This window comes from Chlorocebus sabaeus, chromosome 1 (assembly GCF_047675955.1).
Source record: "Chlorocebus sabaeus isolate Y175 chromosome 1, mChlSab1.0.hap1, whole genome shotgun sequence".
NCBI classification, from domain to species: Eukaryota; Metazoa; Chordata; class Mammalia; order Primates; family Cercopithecidae; genus Chlorocebus; species Chlorocebus sabaeus.
In genome coordinates this window covers 33531773-33551651 of record NC_132904.1, presented here as the reverse complement: position 1 = coordinate 33551651, position 19879 = coordinate 33531773, and the positions used below count along the sequence as shown (strand labels likewise).

Genomic DNA, 19879 nt, shown 5'->3' with positions numbered 1-19879 from the left:
TTTGTCCCATGTTCCTTAAATGATGAAAATCTATTCAGCTAATTCAGTGAGTATTTGTATACCAAATAGATTACAACAGTATTCACTATATAAACCTAAAAAGCAAACCATTTAATTAAAAATCTAGGGAATAATTTTAGATGAAATTTATCAAGCTGAAAATTATGAAAATGAATGGATAATTGTGAAACTAATCATTTGGATTACTAAAAATACTTCACCTTTGGCAATTAATTGTACTTGCTCAGTAGAAGAGAACTATCATTTATTATGATTATTTTGAGAAAGGGAATCTGTTTTTACAGAATTTTTTTTTTTTCTTATTGAAAGGCTGTCAAATAGTTTATGAATTTTCAAAGAATTAAAATGTAATCAAATGCCATGGCATAAGTCTCTGCTCAGGCCAACATTTTACAAAAATGACTTATAATCAAAATTATTACCATTATGTTAACCAGAAAATGCCAGAAGATTGGGCTAAATTTGTACCCATCTTATTAAGTACCTTAAAGGTACTTTCCTGAATAAATCCTAGAGCTTAATATGCTGCCCTATTATTTGTCTTATTCTCATAAAGGTAAGTGAAAGAATGCACACCAAATCTAGTTATTTGCTCTCACTAGTAATGAACATAAATATGATTTGAAAAGGCAACTATTTCTCGTGAATTTGTGTCCTGTGGTGTTTTCGTATTTTATTTTTAGAATGTGAATGAGAAGTAGATGACCAGAGGGAATTTTCTTAAGAATAATTAAATGATCCAGATTACAATTCTAGTCATATTATTATTTTTGTTTGTTTTTAAAATCTACTCTATTGATTTATAATTTGCATAAAATAAACTGTACCTATTTTAAGTAGGTGCAGTTGATGCAGATAGAACAATGTATACCCATGTGTAACTACTACAGTGAATACACAGAATATTCCCACTACCTTCCCAAATTCCTCATGTTCTTTTACAATTACAACCCAATACTCCTGGCCCGAAATCACCAATAATCAGTTTTTTTTCACTAGAGAATAGTTCATCTGTTCTACAATTTCATGGCATGTAATATTTCATACCTGGTTTCATTCATTTACCACAATGCTCATTTCTTTTTATTGTTGAAAAATAGTCCTTGACATAAATATATCATAATCTTTTATCCATTCACAGGTATATGGATTTGTACTGTCTGTAGTTTGGCTAATTGCAAATAAAACAACTATGAACATTCACTTAGAAGTCTTTGTGTTGACATATGTTATTTATCTTGGTATATATCTAAAAATGAGACTGCTAGATTGTAATTAAGTATAAGTTTAACTTTATATGAAACTATCAAACTATTTTGCCAAGTGGCTGTATCATTTTGCATTCTTATCAGCTAAATATAAGATTTGCCATTTCTCCACATTTTCACCGACACTTGGTATTGTTAGTCTTTTAAATATTAGTCATTCTAATGTGTGTATAGTGGTAACTCATCATGGATTTAATTTGCATTTCCTTGATGATTAATAATATTGAGCATATTTTCATGTGCTAATGGTTGATTTCTATGTCTTTGTTCATATTTTTTTATGTCCTAAGAAATATTTGCCTACCCAAGGTTGCAAAGATTTTCTCCCACGTTTTCTCTGAGAATTAGTATAGTTTTACTCTTTATAATAAGATCTGCGATCAATTTAAATCAATTTTCATGAATGGTTGTGAGGTAAGTTCTTATCACACAGAAATATCCAATTGTTTCAGCAATAGTTATCAAAAACATTGTCTTTTCCCCCAATGAATTACTCTATCAAGAATGATTTACCCATGTACGTGTGGGTCTACTTCTGAACTCTCCATTTTGTTTCTTTGCTTTTTATGTGTATTCTTATTCCCATATCATCCTGTTTTGATTACTTTAGCTTTATAATAGATGTTGAAAACAGGTAGTGTAAATGGAATACTATTCTGCCTTTAAAAAGGAGAAACTCTTGTCATTTGCAACAACGTGGATAAACTTGGAGGGCATTATGTCAAGTGAAATAAGCCAGGCACAGAAACACAAATACCACATGATTTCACTTATACGTGAAAACTAAAAAAGTCAAACTCATAGAAGCAGAGAGTAGAATGGTGATTACAGGAGGCTGCAGTGGGAGTGGGAGGACTAGGAAGATGTTGGCTATAAAGTGCACAAAATTTCAGTCAGACAGGAGGTATAAGTTCAAGAGAATGATTGTTTATAAGGGTGACTATAGTTAATAACAGTATATTATACACTTGAAAATTGCTAAGAAAGTAGATTTTTATGACAAAAAAAAAATAAGTATCTAAAGTAATTCAACTGTTAATCAGCTTGGTTTATCCATTCCACAATGTAGGCATATTTCAAATCATCCTGTAGTATACCATAAATATATACAATTTTTATTTGTCAATTTAAAAAATAAATAACAATAATACTACTAAAATACAACTTTTTAAAAGAAATCAGGTAGTATAAATCCTCCAAATTTATTCTTGTTTAAAACTGATTTGGCTATCTAATTCCTTTGCATTTCTGGAATTTCCACATATATTTTAGAAATATCTTGTCAATTTATGCCCCTTTCCTCAAAGAGAAGGCCAGCTGAATTTTGATGAGTATTATGTTGACTATATAGATCAATTTGCAAGAAATTGGCATCATTATAATTTTGAAGTTTCCAGTCCATGAACATGATATATCTCTTGGGCCTTCTTTCATTTCTCTCAGCAATTAATTGTTGTTTTCACTGTAAAAGTCTTGCACATATTGTGTTAAATGAATAGTTAAGTATTTCATGTGTTTGAGTATTGTGGTATTTGATTTTTAAATTTCATTTTTTTTCTTTTTTTCTGTGTATATCTCTTCTACTTTAATCCTTTTAAGTTGGCAAAAGCACCATTCCCAATCACAACTACACAGCAGTTCTACAGTTTTATGTTTCTGAATGACTGTTTAAAGACAATCCTAAATTATTACTTAGTTTGACTTAGAATGTAAAGAATTCAAGAGTGAAGTTTATAAGACACATGCCCACGTATGTTTATTGCTGCACTATTCCCAATAGCAAAGACTTGAAGCCAACCCAAATGCTCATCAATGACAGACTGGATAAAGAAAATGTGGCACACATACACCATGGAATACTATGCAGCCATAAAAAAGGATGAGTTCACGTCCTTTGCAGGGGCATGGATGAAACTATAATTCTCAGAAAACTAACACAAGAACAGAAAACAAACACCACATGTTCTCACTCATAGGTGGGAGCTGAACAATGAGAACACATGGACACAGGAAGAGGAATATCACACACCAGGGTCTGTCAGGGGGTTGGGGGCTTGGGGAGGGATAAGATCAGGAGAAATACCTAATGTAGATGACGGGTTGATGGGTGCAGCAAACCACCATGGCAGGTGTACACCTATGTAACAAACCTGAACGTTCTGCACATGTATCCTAGAACTTAAAGTATAATAAATTTAAAAATAATAATAATAATAAAAGATTTGCTACTATTTTAAAAGCATGTGACCTTATAGATCATCTATAAAATGTGAGAAGTGTTAAATAATCTTTGATATTACACATAAACCACATTAAAATTCCTTTCAGTAAGTAAAAGGAACCATTTTGAATACAGGGAATTCTAATTAGATGGGCATAGTTAGGGCCAAAAGTATAAAGTAGATATTGCTACCTTATTTATCTTCAACCCTCGCCTTTAAGAGGCAAATGAACACAAAACACAGGTGAATCTTGCTTGGTTCTGAGACAGTGAAGGAATTTCCCCAGTATTTAAATATATTCACATAACCCGGTATGTAAATTTAAATATAAAACCAATCTCCAGTAAGTTTTAAGATGGCACTCGTCATCTTTGTGAAAAGTTGAATGTTACTAACGAAGTCTAATCATAGCTTTAGAAGGGGTAAACAGTGATAGCATTTACTGAATTGGAATTACTATCAAAATTCAAAAACTGAACATATTCATTTAACCAGAAGCTAGTCTTAGTTTTAAATCAGGACTGCCCAACAAAATATTCTGTCAGTCGTTCATGATCTGAATTCTGGTGTATGAGATCTATTAAAGTATGGTACACATAAAAAAGTCATAAAATATTTCTGTTTCGTAACAAATAAGGCAGTGGCAAATTATTATTCATTAGTAGCTTTTTTTAAGACAAGCTAACAAGTCTGCCCGAAACCCTTCTTCTTAGTGCTGGCAAAGATCATTTTTATTCCAGGGATGTACTTCTTGGGACTCTCCAAATACTCCATCAGTGTATCCTCTCCTCAGGTGATATCTTTGTTCTTATTGGCATCTGTGTAAGTGAATACAGTGGCCTGACGTGTCTTCTGCCCGAAGAGACCATGGAGATTAGGCCCCAGTCTTGTGCTTGCCTCCCTTTTCCATGGTGTGGCACTGGGCACACTTCTGAACAAAAATTCTTCTTGCCTTTCTGAACATCACCCATATTTCTCTTTTTCGTCACTGGTGCAACGAAGGTTCCCGCTCTGAAGCCAGATGTCCCACTCTCCTTAAATTTCATTTTCTAATGGCCACTAGTATATACAATTTCACTGACCTTGTATCCTGCAAACTTGCTGAATGTATTCCTTAGTTCTACTAGCTTTTATATAGATTCTTTAAGGTATTTCATGTTCTTATCACATTGTTTATAAATAAAAGTTTTTATTTCTTCCTTTTAAATCTATACACTTTTTACTACTTTTTTCTTGCCTTATCACAGGGTAGGGCCTCTGATAGCATGGTAAGCTGAAATGAAAAGAGAGGACATCTTTGCCTTGATCCTGATCTTAGGGAAACACAGTTCAGTCTTTCATCATTAAGTATGCAGTTAAATCAGTGTTTAGTACACATTCTTGACCAGATTGAAGAAATTCCCTTCTATTTCAAGTTTGCTATGAAAATTTTTTTTAATAAGTGAATATTAAATTTTGTCAAATTCCTCTCTGATACCTACTGAAATGAGCATATGACTTTTTCCATATTCTCTTAAGGTGGTCACCTACACTGTCTGTTGTTAAACCAACTGATACGGTTTGGCTCTGTGTCCCCACCCATATCTTATCTTGAATTGTACTCCCGTAATTCCTACGTTTTGTGGGAGCGACCCAGTGGGAGATAACTGAATCATGGGGGAGGTTTCACCCATACTGTTCTCGCGTTTGTGAATAAGTCTCACAAGATCTGATGGTTTGATAAGGGGAAACTGTTTCGTTTTGCTTTCATTCTCTCTCTTGCCCCCACCATGTGAGACGTGCCTTTTCCCTGCCACTATGATTATGAGGCTTCCTCAGCCATGTGGAACTATAAGTCCAATAAACCTCTTTCTTTTGTAAATTGCCCAGTCTCAGGTATGTCTTTATCAGCAGCATGAAAACAGACTAATACACCAACTTTGCATTCCTGGGATAAAACTCACTTGATCATGATGTATTGTTGGATTTGATTTGTTAACACTTTATGAAGTAATTTTGCATCTATGGTTAGGAGGATAGTGGTATGAATTTTTTTTTCTAGTAATGTCTTTATAATGCTAGTCTCATGTGAGAGGGGAAGTTTTCCTGTTTTCTCTATTTTCTAAAAGGTTTGTGTACAACTGATATTATTTTCTCATGAAAGGTTGATAAAATTCACCAGTGAGATCATTTGGTCTTGGAATTTTGTTTTTTGAAAAGTTTTTAATTATAAATTTGATTTATTTAATACATACAGAGATTTTGAGATATAAATTTTCTTCTGTCTCAGTTTTGGTAATTTAGGTTGTATTAGAGTTCTATATCTAGAAGGACAAGACAAATAGGATAGGTGTATATATGAAAGGGAATTTAATGTCTATTAAAGATAATATATATATAATCTATTAAAGAAAGATAACATACATAATATTAAATATAGTCTATTAAGATAAATGTATTAAAGGGAGTTTTATGTCTACATTAAACAACTCTCCACAGCTGGAGAGTGAGTGACCTGATATATTTGGTTATTTATTTCTAATTTAATTCTTTTGTAGTCAGGAAACATTCTTAACATAATTTTAATCCTCTTAAATGTACTGGGAATGGCTCAATAAGCAGCAAAGGGTCTATAAAAGTGAATGTACCATGTATATTTAAAATAATTTCTTTGTGCATACCCAAATTTGTTTCTGGTATCATTTTCTTCCAGTGAAAAATATCCTTTAATATTTCTCATAGTATAGGTCTGCTAGATACAAGTGCTTCATATTCTGTTTGCCTGAGAATGCTTTTACTTGAAAGATTTTTTAAAGGTATTTTTACTGTAACACAAAATAAGATGACCAGTTTTTCTTTCAGCACTTTAAACATATTATTTCTCTCCACACTTTAAAGGTACCTGCTATCTTCTGTCTTGCATAATTTCTGAAGAGAAGTCAGTTTTTATTCTTACATATGTATCCCTGTAATTAATGTGTTTCCTCCCCTCTGGTTGCTTTTAAGCTTTCCTATTTATCATTGTTTACAGCAATGTGATTTATATCCTTAATCTGGTCATCTTTCTAGTAGAGGTGCATTGAGCTTCTTAGATATGTGGGTTGTTTTCCATGAACTCAGGAAAAATTCTAACCATTATTACTTCAAATATTCACATTCTTCTCAGTCTTTCTAGGGCTCCAATTATACATCTATTAGACTCATTGATATCCCACAAGTTACCGACACTCAGTCCTTGTTTTCGGTCCTTTCCTTTTGCTTCTCTGCACTGCAGTTTGGATAGCTTTATTGCCCTGTCTTAAAGTTCATTGATCTTTTCTTCTCTAATATCTAACCTGCTGTTAAACCCAGGTTTTTGTTTGTTTTTTTTTTTCAGTTAAGATATTGTATTTTTTAGAACTAGAAGTTCCACTGGTTCTATTTTAAGTTTCCAGTTCTCTTTGCATTATATTCATGTTTTCTTTAAATACATGAACATATTTATAATCACTGTTTAAATGTCTTTTTTGGTTAACTCTATGTTGGGGTCTGTTTCTATTGATCAACTTTTCTTGTGGATATAAATTACCTTTACTGGAATCTTCATCAATTTGTCTAACAAGTTCAACAAGACCTCTCCTCTCCAACTGGTCAAAAGGCAAATGTCTCCTGACCCTGCACATACTCCCATACTTGTTTCCCTTTTGCATCCTAATTAGTTGTTCTTTTCCTGGCAGTTGTTTGTGTCAGGCCTTGTGGAGTTCACCCTATGCATAAGCAACTTAATAGTCAGCCAAAGACATGAGGGGATGCTTACACAAAATTTGAGAACTATTCTACAAATAGTTCCCTCTTATGGTATTGCTCTGCAAATTTCAGCCACCTAGAACTTTGATGTCTTTCTCTTCAGTTTATGGGGACCACTGTGCTTTTCTTAGATTCTCTCTTGTCTCTCTCTCTCTCACTCTTTCCCACCCTCCCTCCCTCTCTCTCTACTACGATCCATAAATTCCTCCAGGTACAAAGACATAGTGAACTTTAGGACTCACTTCAACTTTTCCCCTTCTATTAGGCATTATAGCTGATGCTTCCTGTTGTTTAATACCTAAAAATAGTTGTCATATATTTTTTCCAGTTTTTCAGTTGTTTAGAATGGAATGGCTAGTCTGATACTAATTACTCCAATTGGAAACAGATGTCTTACGTTTTTATTTTTGATGGTTATGTTAAATCATTTTTAAGACACGACACAGTAGGAATTAAAATTTAAGAAAAAGTAATATTAAGGGAAGTTTTGAATAATAAAGAATATTGCTCTTAAAATCAGAAAATGGGTTATAGTACCAGCTATTTCACTTGATCCACTTTGGATATGGTAGTTAGCTTGTCTAAGTTTCAGTTTTTTGAGTAGCTTGACTAGATTACTTCATAAAATCCTGTGATTCTAATGTCCAGAAACTCGATAAAATTCATCAAAGATTCTTTAATGATAAGGCATGCATGGACACAAATCTAATAAACACTTCAATGTAACCATTATTGTTACATAGTCTTAAAAATTAAAATACATTAAAATATAAAATGTACATACAAAAACTATAAAATAATTTTAATAAAAAACACAAAAATACTGCACTCCAGCCTGGGCAACAGAGCGAGACTCTGCCTCAAAAAAAAAAAAAAAAAAAAAAAAACACAGAAATACATTTTACCTTTCAAATTGAATATCATGTTTATGTCTTTTTTTGGTTTTTTTTTAGATGGAGTATTGCTCTGTCACCCAGGCTGGAGTACAGTGGCATGATCTTGGCTCACTACAGCCTCCGCCTCTCAGGTTCAAACGATTTTCCTGCCTCAGCCTCCCAAATAGCTGGGATTACAGGCGCCCGCCACCATACCCAGCTAATTTTTGTATTTTTAGTAGAGACAGGGTTTCACCATGTTGGCCAGGCTGGTCTCGAACTCCTGACCTTAGGTGATCCGTCCACCTCGGCCTACCAAGGTGCTGGGATTACAGGCGTGAGCCACCGTGCCTGGCCATGTTTATGTCTCAACTGCCCCTAAATAATATTAAGGACTTTCCTTAACTACCATCAGTAAAGTAAATGAATCTTTAGACTGAAAATTCTCATTTGTTTTTATTTCTATTAAATACATTCTTTCTCTTTTTGCTTTTTTTAGAATTTCATTTAAGAAAAAAATCTGACTATAAATAATGATATAATATTCTAAAATAACTCAATTGTATAATCCTAGAAATTCACATTAAATAATGAAAAGGCAACTGGCTATTCATAGCCTCTTGAGAATAAACCATATTATCAAATTCCATATTTTTAAAATTCTTCTTTTGTTTTTTTAATCAGATATTAATCTCTGGTTTAAAACTCTAGCCTAATTTTTAAATAACAATAATAAGTAGTATCAATGGACTTTTCCTCATATTTCATAAAAAGCTCTTTAAAGAAGTTCCAACATACTAATTATGCATGACCTCCTCTGTCGGAATCCATGTTGAGCATCCTTAATCAAATTTTGCTACCTCAGGTGCTCCTTTTTGAATCTCTGAAGATACTCTCTAAATTATTTTACCCACACTATTGGGAAAATCTCTGCTGCCATAGTTACTAATTTCTGTGTGAACATTCCACAATCATATCATTATATTGTGTTATTTCAATTGAATTGGGCCTTTCTTAAGCTTGAAATTTTTCTTATTTTTTTGTTTAAGCTTATTATGTTTTTTTAATTAATAAATGGTAAACATCATAGAAATACATATTTCTCCTAGCTTAAAGGCATCTAATAAAGTCTATTGCTTATTTACACCTTGAAATTCATATAGGAGTAATTCTCGCAATAGTTATATGTTTTTTCAGTAATAACAGGAAAAAGTAATTACAATGAAATATGTTTACATATAAATATGAAGGGAGTATTTTTTTCCTAAGCCAGACTTGCTACACATAACCACTCTTTTTCTGCTGGCTTATAAATGTTTTCTATTTCCTGATTTCTGAACTCCCTGCACTCATTCTAATCTAACAACTAGTTATCTAATTTCCCCCAACCTCTTTTATTCTGTCTCACAAGTTTTTTTTTTCTCTTAAATTATATGAGAAGTACAGGAGAACAAGCAAAAAGGAAGTCTGTGAAGATTTCCATCAATTAGTAAGTTTGAAATTTTAGAACACTGGAATAAGAATTCTCAAACTTTAGAGTGGCTAGGAATCGTTTGGAGACATTTGTTGAAATTCAGATTACTAGGGCCCACACTCAAGAATTCTTAACTCAATAGGCGTGGTAGGGCCTAGGAGTCTGAACCTTTAACAGAAAGGCCAGACAATTCTGATGAAAGTGTTCTGTGGACCACACTTTGAAAAAAACTGTGGGCCTTTTGCCTGCAGTAAGTATATGACGCCTCCAGGTAACAGAGGAAAAGTATTCTGTTCTCACTGAAGTAAGCTAACACTACGTTTGCCAAATTATGCTGCATAAACCCCAAGAAACTGGGAAAACAATTGGGATAGGAAGAAAATATTAGAATTATTCATTTTTATCTATAAAAATCAATAATTATTAATCAATTATTATCAATATTAAAAGATTGACACTTAACATTTATTTTCCAAAAAAGAGAACCAGAAAGGTGGGAAGATAATTAAGTGGTAAATGATTTAGCAGACCAGAAAAGTCAAAACTTAAACTAGTAAAAGTACATTTTATTTGTATTGCAGAACCCCAAAAAAGCTTATAAATTTGAGGCATTAGGTACCTCTAAAAGTTGGGCTAAAAACAGATTGACTATACAGAAAACAGATAAACCTCCAGAATCCTTCCCACATCAACCAGGTAGGCAACTATACTTTTGCTATCAGAAGAGAAGACACGAGATTTGTTGATTTGTTCTCTGGAGAGACTAAACCTCTTACCGAAAAGAGGAGAATTAAATGAAAGTGAAACTCTTAACCCCCTTCTCCACTTGGCTAGTACATTGCTCAAATTGGCGGACTTTATTTGCTGAAATTGATTAACTCCAGAGAAAAGACACTGATAATTAGGAACCCAACCCCAATGAAAAATCCTAGTCAAAACACTCTCCAATGAAATCCATCTGTCAATAACACAAACCTATGCTCATAGCTTTTCAACCAACTTTTTGGTTCTTCACTTTTAAATATTGATGGAGGAGTAACTCATACTTAAAGTAAGTCTGTAGTCTGTAACATTAAAGACCAAAACCAAATAAAACAAAAGCAATGCCTCCAACCCCCCTCCAACTCCCCCTGAAAAAAAACAGACGGTACAAGGAGAAGCAAAAGATTCACTGGATTGGGAGGTAAAGATAAGCAAATCTCCCAGATAAGAAAATTAGAAGTTCAGTACATAAGATCCAACATATAAAAGTAGGAGCTCCATAAAATAATAACAGAAAAACTACAGTAAAAGGATATTGTCAGAAATATATATAGTTCAATAAAACATCTCAAAAGAAAAGGATGACACTTTTCAAACTGAGAAGACATCCTGAGTATTCAGCACATCTTGAAAAAAACTTTGAACACTGTCAATAAAGAGATGGTCCTAAATGTTTTCATCTTTTGTGTCACCTAAAAAGGATGATTAATCAGTATGATATCAGACTTCTCAGCAGCAACACTAGCAACAAAAATCAATAGAGCAATACTTTTAATGTTTGAAAGAAAAAATATTTCCCAAGATTTCAAAATATTCACCATCCATATTCTCTTTTTTGGGAAGCCACTGGAATATGCAAACAGTAGAATAGATGAGGTACGGGAAAACTAGGGAACCAGGGAAAAGAAATCCAACACAGGAGAGAGAGAACGATAATTCTCAGGTTGATAGTAAAGACAGATCCCAGCATAGAGATCATAGAAAACAGCCAGTTCAAATGGGAGCAAGAGGACAGCGAATTTTTTTTTATTGTTTCATTCATTTCATTATCTTTTCCATCATTTTCTTCACCACTGTAATTTCATGCTATTGGTGATAGTAGCAAACCAAGCAAAAACCCAAGTAAGAAAGATATAATTATTAACTACTGGAAAAAAATCAAACATTTTTCAGAAAAGAAATGCTATCTTGAATAATAAAATAATCCACACAGCCATCAATTATCTGAAAATGAATCCAAGATGTAATTGGAAGAGAATAAAACTTATCCACCACGATGCTAATCTCAAAGTTGTGTATCCATATCAGCCATATTTCATTTCCCATTAATTTGGCATCTTATGCCCACAAACTTTTCTTAATACCTTTCTCAACCCATGGATATAAATGTTTAGCCTATATCCTATAGTAGCACATGCTGTGTGATTACTGAAACCATATCAAGTAATTCTAAAATCATCAGATTTAAATTGCAAAGAGATGTGCTATAGTTCTGGTATTCTAGAGTTTAGTAAAGAAATATATCATTTTGGCCCTCATTTCAAACTTCTTAATTACTTCCTAAAGTAAATAAATGAATTTCCTTTTGATTTTCTCCTTGTAATTAACATACAGTCATTTCCCCTTGGCTCTATTCTGTGCTCATAGAGGACTTTTATGCTTTAACTACCTTATTGTACCACTCATCCTCAATAATTCTCTTCTTATCCCACTGCAATAACCTTCACCATATTAGAATACTTTACACTCTACTTCAGTTTTACATTACTTAGTAGTAATTGAAAAATAGCTAACATTCCTAATGTTTTATCATAAAAGAGAAAATAATTTGTTTTTCTCTTAAGACTATGACACTTCCTTATTTCTATTACTGATTTGGTGTTTAATATATAAATAGAGCATGATCCTATGATTATCAACAACACTTTCAAAATTTAAATTTTATTAACAAAATAATTAGCAAGCCTTATTTTTCCCTTCTAAAAAGTTCTTATTGACACCCAAGATCAGTATTTTGTTGCCTCCTCTTCTTTGCCTCATTCTTAAATGTGATACTGAGGCAAATATTTGCTAATACATTTGTTACTAAATCATGTTCTATTATGAGTTCTATCATGAATTTGTGAAAATTCTTTAAATATTTTCTACAAATTGTAAAAGAAAAATGCAAGCTAAAGACTTCCTTGATCATCCAGTTTTAAATAAATTCCTCTCTAGAGACAAAAAGCAAAATAGCAGTGGCATTTTTATTTATACTCAACCTTTCATCTAAGAACATATAATCTGTAAGAGTGACTATTACTCCAATTTTATCACTAAGGCATGGAATTACAGAGATTGAACTGAAGTGAACTCAAGAGGTTATCTAACTTAGCTTCTATCTCCAAGAATGACTGCATTTTAACAGTCCAAGAGATATGTCCATCTTCTCTATTTTTCAAAATCGCCAGGGAAGATGTTATAACTTGCCTTAGCAATTTGCTCTGCTGTGTAATATCCCTTAATATCATAATCCAAATCTGCAGATGAGAAGGAAACAAAACTCAGGTTTCCCAGCTCATTGGTAAATGCTCTTAACCAGTTGTGGTTGTAAAACAACCACAAAAATAAATAAATGAAGTAGATATTTTGATTAAAATTCCAATATCTAGTCAACTATTCACCTGTTCCAAGCAACATTCAATTTGAAATAGTTTTGTATAACAAAATTATCTTGATTTCATAACAAAAATTTTCTATTAGAAAGAAAACTAATTTCTGTTAGGTGTATATTATGAGTCTCAAAGATGAGACTAGAAACATTTAATGGGAACTTTCTGGGTGCCAGGCATTGTACTCCATGCATAATATCACATTAAATCCTCGCAGCAACTCTATGAAGTAGGTACTACTGTTATCTCTGGTTTTTTTAGATGAAGAAACTGAGGCTCAGGGAAACAAAGGTGTCCAAGGCCTCATAGTTAGTGAATGGTGAAACCAAGATTCAAGCCTAGGCATTTGGTTATGTTTTACTGTCTCTCATACATTCTCAACACATTTGTTACTATATTATTATTAGGTTGCTGTAAAATTGGTTGAAAAATCCTTATCTGTGTAAAAATGTGTGTGTGTGTTTCAAATTCCTATTAGCTCCTCGGTATTTTTTTTAATATCAAAGATGTTTTAGAAAGTATAAACACCTTCTAAAAAACATGCGTTTGTATGACAAGTAATACTTTAACTTTTTTTTTAAGTTTGCTTGTTTCATGATTTTTCTTGGGCCCCTTAGATTTGTTTTTAAAACTTCTATGAATACTTTGAAACTGCACTTTAGTGATTTGGGGCTTTGCTAATTCTTTAGAGGAGCAAGGATATTTTTAGGTCTTACCAGTATTCTAAATGAAAAGAGGCAGATTTGAGACTGGAAGCTAGGTTAGACTGGCTTCGATCTAAATAGCTTATAAAATATTGTAACTAATTAGAATGTTTAGAATGTTTTCTCTAGTATAAACTTAACATTTTAACTAGGTGAATGACTAACTATGTTAGCCAAATAATTTCCTGAAATATTGTTGCTTTGCTATGGTAATTTATGGTATTAGTGCAATAAACAGACTTATAAACAGGTTTATATAGAATTTTTTAGTTCTATATAATATCTTCTTAATATTTCAGTTTATTTGTTGACATTGATATTTAGAAGAAAAAAATAACACATTTCAAAAGTCACAAAATTTTGAAATTGAATTCATAGTTCAATATTTAATATAAAATTACCTTTTTCATTGTTTCTTTTCCCACTGTAATCACATGCCCATCCTGCCCCATGCCATTCTTAAAGAACAGAATTCGGACTGAGGTCCTCTCAGTAAGTTTCTTCATTCTAATAGAAAGAACAGGCTTGGTTTTCCGTCTTTTGACATCAGTAGGAAGCATCAACCCATTCATTGTCCAAGTTACTTTCTTCATTAACAACAGATGGTCTAGAAGATAATTTTTTAAGTCAAGTCAATATTTGGCTTCAAAATTAAAAACGGACACATCATACTTCCCTCCCTCTACTACCTGTATATTATACACTGGCCAGTCTCCATTTAGATGCTGGGTTTTCTGAAATGCTACCACCAGCTTCTTACTAACCGTGACATAAGCTGTAGCAAGCTGTCTGCTCTGATAGCCTGCATAAATCATCATTTCTGAAGGGAACAGATGTTCAGGGTATGAAAGAGTAATACCACAATTTAGTCCTAATTAAAATTCACCTTAGCATACCTCTATTACTGATTATATGCACCCAGCTGAAAGGGTCCATTGAAAATGTCCAATGTCCTTTGCTTACTATGAAACTACATAGGTCCTGAACTTTTATGTTCTTTAGGGTTGGGAAACATTTCTTGTCTTTTTAATATGATTTCTTATCCATGTTGCTTTAAAGATGCTGACCTCCAAATAGTAACATTATACTATAATTCTTCTCCTGTGACTAGAAGGAAGGTGCCTTCTAGGACATCCTTGGTGAGAGATTTAAACTATTTCACTGAAAATGAAAAACAGTTTTTCATTAACAGTTTATTTTGACCTATACATTTTCAAAGCTGTGTGCAGAAATTTAACTTTTAAAACTCCCACTAATATAAACAGGAGCACAACTAAATTACTATGTTTGACTTTGAAAATGTAAGGGTAAGAACAGGAGTGCAGTATATAGCATTCTAAGTTGCTGTCAGCATTCTTCTCTTTTCAAGAGGTTTTGTTTCATAAATAAATAATTTGCACCTGAGCTACTTATTTGTGCATTCAATTTATTTTAATCATATTTTCTTCTTACATAAATTACAAAAATACAATGATCCCTCCCTCATCTGCTCTTATTTGTTCTGAAAGAAACATAATTTTATTTACAGATAACTGAAAATAGCTGCATTTATTGCTATTTTGCATTGAAATTTGCCTAGATTTTCAAATGATCTTTCTCTGTTAGCACTTACCTTGAAAGAAGCTTGGCCTCTTTGGCCTAGAAATGTTACTTTACATAAAATCTGCCAATATTGATATGAAAAATAAGCCAGTGGTTGTAATAACCTTCAAGTCTCAGAATGACTATATTAAATGTTCAACAACAACAACAAAAAACCCTCTATTCTCCCCCACTTCTTTCTCTCTGTTACCGACAAACATATATACATATAAAAACACATATACCATAGCAGATAAACAAAACTTGCTGATTAAATTAAAACTAGATTATAAGACTATAGACATAAGCCTTCAAAAAGAGAAAAAACATTTTAACAGAAATTTGTTACTGTGTGTTTTCATTTTGTAAACTGAAATTAATAGGAATTAGAAATTATAATAGAAAAATGAGTTATTTTAACTATATTAACTATAGTTAACTTATTAGTTATTAAATATATTAAATATAGTTTAAATATATTAAATACATATAAAATATAGTTAACTATATTAACTATAAGTTAATGAGTTCATAAATAGCCAAAAGAATTGAAAACAGATACTCAAGTAAGTACATGTACACACATGTTCATAGCAGCACTATTTACAATAGCCAACATGTGGTAACCAAATGTCTATCAATAGATGAATGGATAAACATTATATGATCATTATGGAATGACTGGTACAATGGTGGTACAATGTATAACATAGATGGAATATTATTCAGTCATAAAAAAGAATGAAGTACTGATACTTGCTACAATATGGACAAACCTCAAAAACATTATGCTAAATGAAAGAAGCCAGACATAAAAAAGGTGACATATTGTATGATTCCATTTACATGAAATATCAGAATAGGTAAATCTATAAAAACAGAACATACATTGATGGTTGCCAGCAGCAGGGAGGAGAGGGGATTGAAGAGAAGCTTAATGGGTAAAGTGTTATATTTTGAAATGATGGAAATATTTTGGAACTAGATAGAGGTATTGGTTACATGACAGTGTGAATGCACTAAATGTTACTAAATTGCTCACTTTAAAATTATTAATTTTGCATTATGTGACCTCAATAAATAAAGAAGAAAAAAAGAAGAGGAGGAGATCCCATAGGTGCTGATCATTGTCAGTCAGTATTTCTCTGGGAAAAAAAAAATCTCTCACAGGGGGGAAAAAGAAAGAATGAATTATTGTAGTTCAATGGGAGTTTACCTACAATCTGCATGGTGAAAGGGTATTACCTCTACCTTCAAACTATGCTTGAACCCTAACTCTGTTTCTTAGTGACACTAGATGTACTATACCTCCCTGAATCTCAGATTTCTCATTAAAAATTATCTAGCGAGCATCACTCCACTATCTGATAGGGATGAAGATTGTATGGACATTTATCAGTTCCCAAAATTAATACTTTTACAATTTCTTACACCTGTCTTTACTGTAATCTCTGAACATAAATTGTGAAGATTTCATGGACATTTGTCACTTCCCCAGTCAATACTCTTATAATTTCTTATGTCTGTCTTTACTTTAATCTCTTAATCCTGTCATCTTCATAAGTTGAGAATGTATGTCACCTCAGGACCACTATTGTATAAATTGACTGTAAAATATGTGTGTTTGAACAATATGAAATCAGTGCACCCTGAAAAAGAACAGGATAACAGCAATTTTCCAGGAACGAGGGAAGATAATCATAAGGTCTGACTGCCTGCAGGGTTGGGCAGAATAGAGCCATATTTTTCTTCTTGCAGGGAGCCTATAAACGGGCATGCAAGTAGGAGAAATATTGCTGAATTCTTTTCCCAGCAAGGAATATTAATAATTGAGACCCTGGGGAAGGAATGCATTCCTGGGGGTAGGTCTATAGACGGCCACTCTGGGAGTGTCTGTCTTATGTGGTTGAGATAAGGACTGAAATACGCCCTGATCTCCTGCAGTACTCTCAGGCTTACTAGGATTAGGAAATTCCAGCCTAGTAAATTCTAGTCAGACTGGTAGTCTGCTCTCAAATCCTGTATCCTCTTAAGATGTTTTTTAAGACAATGCGTGCACAGTGGGACATAGACCCTCATCAGTAATTCTAATTTTGCCTCGCCTTGTGATCTTTACTGCCCTTTGAAGCATGTGATCTTTGTGACTTACTCCCTGTTTGTACATCCCCTCCCCTTTTAAAATCCCTAATAAAAACCTGATGGTTTTGCAGCTCAGGGTCACCATCATGGTCCTACCAATATGTGATGACACCCCTGGAGGCCCAGCTGTAAAATTTCTCTCTTTGTACTCTTTCTCTTTATTTCTCAGACCAGTCGACACTTAGGGAAAATAGAAAAGAACCTACATTGAAATAGTGGGGGCTGATTCCACTGATAATATGTAAAATTACCTAACATATTAAAGTCATTCCATAAATGTTAGCTTCTTCCCTCACCTCCCTGAAATTCTATTGCTTATTATGAGGCGTCGGAGTATATTAATTGTTACATCAGTCAGAGTCCAATCAGGAAAGCAGAATCTACTCAGAGGATTTGGGCAGAGGAAACTGACTGCAGGTAATTGGTTATGTAAGTGATAGAAAAGGCTGAGAAGCAACTGAAGGACAGTTAGGCAACCCAGAGATTAGAAAGAGCAAGAAACCACTCCCACTAAGGCCAGATGGAGATGTTACAGGCGCCAAGATTTAGAGAATCTTACCAATAAAGGGTTTTCCAAGGCCAGCACTAGGGTAAGGGGAATGAAGGCCAATGAGGCAAAATTTAAGGAAGCTGTGCAGGGCCCTCACACAACCCTCAGAGCAAGTGGCTCCTCAAATTGTGTCCCATTGGTACTTCACTCACCCAACTCTAGTCCCAGCTCCGGCTGAAACTCTGTCACATGCAGAACTCCTTAAATTCCATGGAAAACAATACTATAGCCAGACTCTATTTATGTGATTTATAGATATTAACTTATTTTGTTCTCTCAACAACTTTATGAGATAGGTAATACTATCGTTCTTATTTACAGTTGAGGAAACTGAGGCACAGAGGCATTAACTTGCCCAAGATCATACTACTGGTATGTGGTGGCACTGGGATATGAATTTAGTTCAAGAAGCTGTGCTCCCAATCACTGCACTCTTCTGCCACTTCCACATATCTCAAATTCAATGTTCAAAGTAAAATTTCATATCTTTCTACACAAACTGACTCACCCTTCACAGTTTTTATTTCTGTCAGTGTTTCCACTTCTTTTACAGTTATCCACTCTCTCAGCGAGACCTTGTACCTATACTGCTTATTCATTTCTCTCCAACTAATTGCTTATTCATTCAGCAATACTTATTGGGTGTCCACACATCAAGGCACCAGGGTGACAACTGTAAGGAGGACAGAGCTAGTTGTGCAGTTCACAGTCTTCTGGCAGAGAAACCAACAGTGTAAGGTCTCTCTGAACAGAAAGGCATATGTGATGAGAAGTTAGTTGTGAAAATCCGGGGGAAAGGTATTCCAAGCAGAGTGAAAACCAAGCACAGAGACTCGAAATGAGGATCGGTCTGGCATGTTTAAGAAAGAAAAATAGACCAGGTGCAGTGGCTCATGCCTGTAATCCCAGCACTTTGGGTGGCCGAGGCAGGTGGATCACCTGAGGTCAGGAGTTCGAGACCAGGCTGGTCAACATGGTGAAACTCTGTCTCTACTAAAAATACAAAAAAATAGTGAGGCATTGTGGTGGGTGCCTGTAATCCCACCTATTCGGGAGGCTGAGGCAGGAGAATCACTTGAACCCAGGAGGCAGAGGTTGCAGTGAGCTGAGATTGTGCCACTGCATTCCAGCCTGGGCAACAAGAGTGAAACTCCATAGGAAGGAAGGAAGGAAGGAAGGAAGGAAGGAAGGAAGGAAGGAAGGAAGGAAGGAAGGAAGGAAGGGAGGGAGGGAGGGAGGGAGGGAGGGAGGGAGGGAGGGAGGAGAGAGAAAGAGAGAGAGAGGAAGGAAGGAAGGAAGGAAGGAAGAAGGAAGGACAGAAGGAAGGAAGAGGGAAGGAAGGAAGGGAAAGAAAGAAAGAAAGAAAGAGAGAGGGAGGGAGGGAAGGAGGGAGAGAGGGAGGGAGAGAAAGAAAGAGAGAGAGAAAGAAAGAAAGACAAAGAAAGAAAGAGGGAGAGAGGGAGGGAGAGAAAGAAAGACAGCAAGAGAGCGAAAGAAAGAAAAAAAGGAAGAAAGAAAGAAAAAGGAAGAAAGAAAGAGAAAGAAAGAGAGAGAGAGGAAGAAAGAAAGAGAAAGAAAGAAAGAGAGAGAGGAAGAAAGAAAGAGAGAGAGGGAGGGAGGGAGGGAGGGAGAGAAAGAGCAAGAGAGCGAGAGAAAGGAAGGAAAGAAGGAAGGAAGGAAGGAAGGAAGGAAGGAAGGAAGGAAGGAAGGAAGGAAGGAAGGAAGGAAGGAAGGAAGGAAGGAAAGAGAGAGAAAAAACAGAAAGAGTGTATGTGGTTAAAGCTGAAGAGGCACAAAGGGGCCACATTGTTCAGGTCAAGATAAAGGATTTGGATTTTATTCTGGATGTGACAGGAAGCTGTTGGAA

At 34.2% G+C, this 19879-nt stretch overlaps 1 protein-coding gene across 3 annotated transcripts in view; it reads right to left on the bottom strand.

Moving 5' to 3' along the window:
- The window catches only part of DCDC1 (doublecortin domain containing 1), a 505142-nt gene that overhangs the window by 419895 nt on the left and 65368 nt on the right, over positions 1-19879 (bottom strand). For all 3 annotated transcript variants that reach the window (XR_012093393.1, XM_008002854.3, XM_073017517.1), the window contains exon 8: positions 14144-14349. Coding sequence is in view for 2 of the 3 variants with exons in the window: in XM_008002854.3 (XP_008001045.3) it covers positions 14144-14349 (206 nt within the window). In the remaining variant the exon portion in view is untranslated. The remainder of the gene's footprint in view (positions 1-14143; positions 14350-19879) is intronic.